This window comes from Bidens hawaiensis, unplaced genomic scaffold (assembly GCF_021521415.1).
Source record: "Bidens hawaiensis isolate Kalapana, Puna unplaced genomic scaffold, B.hawaiensis_p1.1 tig00034864_1, whole genome shotgun sequence".
Classification (NCBI taxonomy): Eukaryota; Viridiplantae; Streptophyta; class Magnoliopsida; order Asterales; family Asteraceae; genus Bidens; species Bidens hawaiensis.
In genome coordinates, this window is record NW_027496056.1 from 88,224 (window position 1) to 94,244 (window position 6,021).

Genomic DNA, 6,021 nt, shown 5'->3' on the forward strand with positions numbered 1-6,021 from the left:
TAATAGAAGAAACTCAAAGCGCAAGCTAGAGTAAATTATACAATTACATAACCACCTTATATGCCACAGTTTAAACGATACACAAACGTTTAAAAAATAATAGAAGGAGCAAGCAAGAGTAAATTATACAGTTACATAACCACCTTATATACCACAGTTTAAACGATACACAAACATTTACACAACCCCTTACGATTCTCTATTTAAAATTAGTTCCATATTTAACTCATATACTTATTTCCACTTATTTAAAAAGTGTTTTCTACTACTATCCACAATTCGATTTCTCATAATTAATAACATATGTACACACTTCCACAGTCAATAATTAGAAGTTTATAACACCCAAATCACCAAACTAGTCATCACCTCTATTACCTCCCAAAACCCGTTTAAGATCCGATTTTTGTTCGCTAGATAATCTCGACGGGAACTTAATATCAATCTTAATCCGTAAGTTACCTTTCTTCCCGGGCTCTTTAGAAATCGGCATCCCTTCGTTTTGAATCACCTCTTCATGCCCCGGTTTGATAATGTCAGTGATTGGGACCACAAGGTTTCTACCGTCTAACGTTGTCACCTTGATTGTTTTCCCGGTCAGAGCTTCTAAGAGTGAGATTCGTTTGGTGAAGACTAGATCGTTCCCGTCTCGTTTGAACGTGTCGTGTGGCTTTTCGTCGATTACGAAGATTAAGTCGCCTGGGGCGGCTCCGGCTTCCTGGTTTCCTTTCTCTGGGAAGGTGATCTTCGTCCCTTTTTTCCAACCGGGTTTGATGTGTATTGTTAGGATTTCTTCCAGAGTCCCGGGTTTTCTGCATATGCGATTATTATATTCAATGATGAAACAACTTGTTTTATATGATCAAACCGAATTTTGAACCATAACTTGTTAATTTTCAGCTCAGGTTCTGATTTCACGTTACGATCCAAACAGAAAATCAATTCAACTAGTGAATTAATGCAATTAAGGTTTGAACAGTTTTCTTCAAAATTAGATCCAAACAGAAAATCAATTCAACTTGTTTTATATTTCCGATTTTTGCTCTAATTTTGAAGAAAACTGAAAGTAATTGAACAAACATCAACGAAACTCTAATTTCACATTTAGTGCAAATTTGAAGGTATTTGATCATCAAAATTAGAGCAACAATTGGAGGCAACTGATCAACAAATGAACCCTAACTTCAAAATCAGAGGCAATTGTTCGTCGATGAACTCAAATTTCAAACTTAACACCAAATTTAATCCCAATTGTTCTTCAATCAACCTTAATTTCAATAACGGAGCAAAATCAGAGGCAATTGTTCATCAATGAACTCTAATTTCAAATTATTGCAAAATTGGAGGCAATTGTTTATCAATGAACCCTAATCTCAAAATTAAGGTTTCGAAATCCGGTTACACCGAATTCCTTAATTTTGCCCCAATTTGATAATTAGGGTTCATTGGTGAACAATTGCTTCCAATGAATGTACCCAATTTCAACAACATAGCATTTTAATTTAAAACCAACAATACAACAACACATACCCATTATCATCCAGCACAATCCTGGATATCTGCATCTTCCTCTTAGACCCTTTATACAGCTCCTCCAACCCACAACTCAACTTATTCTCCACCGTCTCCGCCTTCTTCGTCATGTCCAAACCTTTCACACCGCGGTGGAGATCCGCCCCATAAAAAAACTCTTCAAATATCTGATCCGCATCACGCGGATCAAACCGAAACCTCGACCCGGGTTTCGAAACTCCCATTTCATCATAAATACCTGATTTCAAACCATCCTCTCCGTACAGATCATAGATCTGACGCTTCTTGGGATCACTCAAGACGTAATAAGCCTCGGAGATCTGTTTAAATTTAGTTTCAGCAACTTTGTCATTCACTGAAAAGATGTTCTTGTCTGGGTGCCATTTCATGGCGAGTTTCTTATATGATTTCTTGATATCTGACTCGGTTGCTGTGCGGGTGACCTTCAGAATGTTGTAGTAATCAACACCCATTGTGAATAATAATAATAATAATGTGGTAATAAGAGTGAAGATATATATGTGGATTGAATGTGAATGAATGCATGTGGGTGTGTGTATGTATAGGTGGCAACGATTTGACGGATATTTCACGGCGTGTCGGCCGGTCGTTAAATAATTAACGGTTTTTTTTTTTGGTGGGATGGTGATGGGGTTACGTTAGAGTTACGTGAACGGACGGACCCAGCATTTATGATATTTTTTAATTCAAGTCATTATTATTATTATTACTAGAAAGATTTCTTATGTCAATGAGCCGATAATGGTGTACCGGTAAGAGAGAGACATGGTGTTTTATGTGACACGAATTTGATTCTTGGTATTATTATATAGTTTTAATGGTATCGTGTGATGATGGGAGACTAGGCAAGTATGTGACGTTTACTAGTTGGATCATAAGACGAACACGTGTGAATATTTGCTCGAATGCATGATAGTGAGGTGAACTAAAATTCGCTCTGTTCAATGATCCAAATAGTGAACGCTTGTGCCTCCGAAAGTAAATGATGGGAGCATGAATCGAACCTGGGTTACATGAAACACTAAATTTCTTTCTTACCACTTCAACATCAGCTCATTAGCGTTACTAAAAGGATGGATGAAATTGAGTTTTTTAATAATTAATAATATAAGCATATTAATCATTGGTTTTACGAGTCACGTGACTAGTGTCGGTCTCAACTTTTAATTTTGTGGTCAGTAACAATTTTGGTTTAACGGATTGTTAACTTTGTTTATTTTTGGGAATGTTGCGTGTATCGTGTGATTTTTGTGACTAGTAACAATTTTTATTTAACGGATTATTAACTTTGTTTAATTCTTTTAATGTTGCGTGTGTGTGATGTGTAATTACTTAGACTTTTTTAATTTGTAATATTCTTTTGTTGTGATCATGGTTTTATTATATTGTAAGTTTATTTTAGAATTATTATTGTATATTCTTTTTATAAAGAAAATCGGGTTTTAACAAACAAAATTGTTAATCGTTAGTTAATATTGGTTTTTGCTAGCGATCTGACTAGTGTTAAGTTTAATTTTTGATTTAGCTGTTAACAATAAACTTAGTTTAATAGATCGTTAACTTCGTTTATTTCTCATGATGTTTCATATCAATATGATAGTTACTTTGACTTTTAAGTAATTTAATTTGATATGATTTTTTAATTTGTTTCAACCAAACCTTGCATCTTCATAATAAAAATTAGATCCAATAAATTAAAAAAAGTTGGGGTTATGTAAACGGGCCCAACATTTCATGATATTTTTTATTGCAATCATGATTTCATTCACAAAATTGTTATAATTATTATTGGTAAGAGAGATATTTTTTTATGTAGTAATAATTCATTTGGTAAAGCAGGTGACCAAAAATCCACGTGACATTGGTTTTATTTTAAGAGATGATAAGTTTGTATGAAATACTTTATTAATAAAGATATAAAGTAATATTGAACAAAAGTTTTAAAATAGATCTTTTCAAAAAAAAGATCATGCAGGTTAAACTTGTTAAACATAATTGATGTATCGGTTACTTTTTGCTCTTATTTAATATTTTATTGAAACTAATTATGATGGTTATATTATATTGACAGAATTACAAATTTTATCCTTTAAAAAAAAATAATTTACGGTTCGTGACTATTTTTTAGTTTCTTTGCAGGCGGGATACTTTAAACATTTTTTCCTACACTTTATACCCTTTACGCTAACTGGGTTAGAAAAACTCAGTTAAATGCCCTCGAGACATTTTTGTCTTTTCGTCTAAACCTGCAAAAAGTTTATCATTCCCTCCCACCACTTGTAAAACCCTAAAATCCACCACCTAATCATCTTCTTCTTCTCTCTCTAAAAGCTTCCTCTTCAATTATTGGTACTGTTTATTATTATTATTATTATTATTATTATTATTATTATTATTATCATCCACCACTTTCAATTCTCACTATCAATTCAAGACCCAGATGATTTCCTAGCACTACAAACCATTCGTAAAACACTAGACGGCATACCCGGTTCTAATTACTTCTCATCATGGGACTTCACGCGCCGCCGCCGCACCGGCCACATTCACCCCGCGCCGCCGCACTTGGCCTCTCTCAGAGACACATGCGCCGCCGCCGCCACTCCGGCCACCTTCACCCGCCATCGGAAAGTTAACAGGCCTCGTGGAAGTCACAATCGTTCCCGGAAGAATCACCGGAACAATCGACCAGGTTAAAGCCTCAATTGAAGATCTGTTAATTCTGGGTTTTGGACGGTGGGTTTACGGCGGCGGCGGAGGTGGTGGTGGTGGTGGTGGTGGGAATTGGGGGTGTGGGTTTCGTGGGTCAGTGTTGGATTGTCTCCGGGGTTTGCGTTTGTTGTTGACCATTGTGTTGGTGGGTTTGTGGGTGGATTGAGTTATTATTATGCTCTGATTGTGAGAAAATGGAAGCTCCGGCGAGTTGTGATGGAAGCTCCGGCGAGTTGACGGAATTGGAAGCTCCGGATTGAGTTATTATTATGATCCGGTGATGGAATTGGGGTTTTTGGTTTGGTCTGGAAGATGTAATTGGGTTTGGGAGGGGAGGTTGGTGGGTTTGGTGGTGGTTGCTGGATGTTGAATGGTGGGGTGAAGGTGGGTGTTGGTGGTGGTGGATGAGTTATGGAAGAAAGAGATAGTGTTATAAAACTTTTTGCAGGTGTAGCCTAAAAGACCAATATGCCCTCACATGCACCTCACGTGAGGGTATTTAACTGAGTTTTTCTAACCCAGTTAGCGTAAAGGACATAACGTGTAGGAAAAAAATGTTTAAAATACACCGCCTGCAAAGAAACTAATAAAAGGATACGAACCGTAAATTGATTTTTTTTAAAGAACAAAATTTGTAATTCTGTCATTAATATTTAGAAACATAATTAAATTGGTTAATGTATAGCTTATTGATTATTGATTTTGAGTGGAAAGGCATGGGTTATAACTTAAACAAAGAGTTTCTTTATATAAAAGTTTTACGAGTATTGTAATTTACCGTTTGAAAAAAAAAGAAGAAGAAGAAAACAACGTGACTAAAATAAAACAATAATAACTTAACACAATAATTGTAGATTGTCTTTGTTCGACTGGCTTTTCCGGTTATCACGTCTATGAAATTTCAAAACTCTCGTTTACCGATTCAAAGTAAAATTGAACCCCATATTCAATATATGATATTTACTAAACGCTTCATATTTTGTTAACACTTCAACCCCCATCGAAAAATAAAGTACTTACTTCGTATTTTAATTTTAAATTTGTTATAATCCTGAACTATGTAAGTAGATATAATACCATTGTGTGACTCTTAAACTAATTTGTTATTGTTAGTCAATTAGACGACTAGTCCTGACTATAAAAACAAACGTAGTTATAAAATCAAACACTTACCAATAAAACAAGCTAAAAAGTAGGGCTGTCATAACATATCAGGTATGACACGATAAGATGCGATGATCTGTTGTATTAAATACGAACACGAAACAATAATTAATCTTGTCATTTTTTCGAAACACGAACCTGTTTAGTTACAAGTTAATCTGTTAAAACCTTTTAAGGGATGTTTAAACATACAATGAATAATACATTTGTAATGAAACAAGAATTTTCAAAACAAACATAAAAGTCTTAATTAATACATAACCCATAACATATTGAAACAAAAAACCACATTTCTTAACATATACAAAACAAAAAAACACAAATCCATAGCATACTTGATACAAAAAAACCATAGAAACAAATCATAACATCCATTAAAAATATAATAGCAGGTTCTAACAGACATAAATGAGATGTCGTATATAAATATGTCTTTAGGTTTAGAACTTTAGAATAATATATTTATTTATTTTTTTTAAATTAAAAATTCACATGTTACTAACAGGTCTTTAACATGTTAGGACACGAATTTTAACATGTCTTAAACAGGTCAGCCTGTTTAAAACACGAAGCATGTTAAGCTCAAACTCC

The 6,021-nt window shown here is 34.4% G+C and overlaps 1 protein-coding gene across 1 annotated transcript; it reads right to left on the reverse strand.

Annotated features, from left to right (window-relative positions):
* Positions 1 to 212: 212 nt before the first annotated feature.
* On the reverse strand, positions 213 to 2,178 carry LOC143586761 (uncharacterized). Its single transcript, XM_077068238.1, has 2 exons — positions 1,531 to 2,178; positions 213 to 812 (listed from the first exon to the last, which is right to left on the reverse strand). Exons 1-2 carry the CDS (start codon positions 2,004 to 2,006, stop codon positions 359 to 361), a joined length of 930 nt encoding a protein of 309 aa, XP_076924353.1. The 5' UTR covers positions 2,007 to 2,178; the 3' UTR covers positions 213 to 358.
* Between the last annotated feature and the right edge of the window lie 3,843 nt (positions 2,179 to 6,021).

What these genes read in the sequence shown, in the direction of transcription:
- LOC143586761 (XM_077068238.1), bottom strand. Translation starts at nt 2,006, where the DNA reads ATGGGTGTTGATTACTACAACATTCTGAAGGTCACCCGCACAGCAACC. An exon ending in ATTGTGCTGGATGATAATGG is followed by an intron (nt 813 to 1,530) that starts GTATGTGTTGTT and finishes TCGCATATGCAG; the next exon opens with AAAACCCGGGACTCTGGAAG.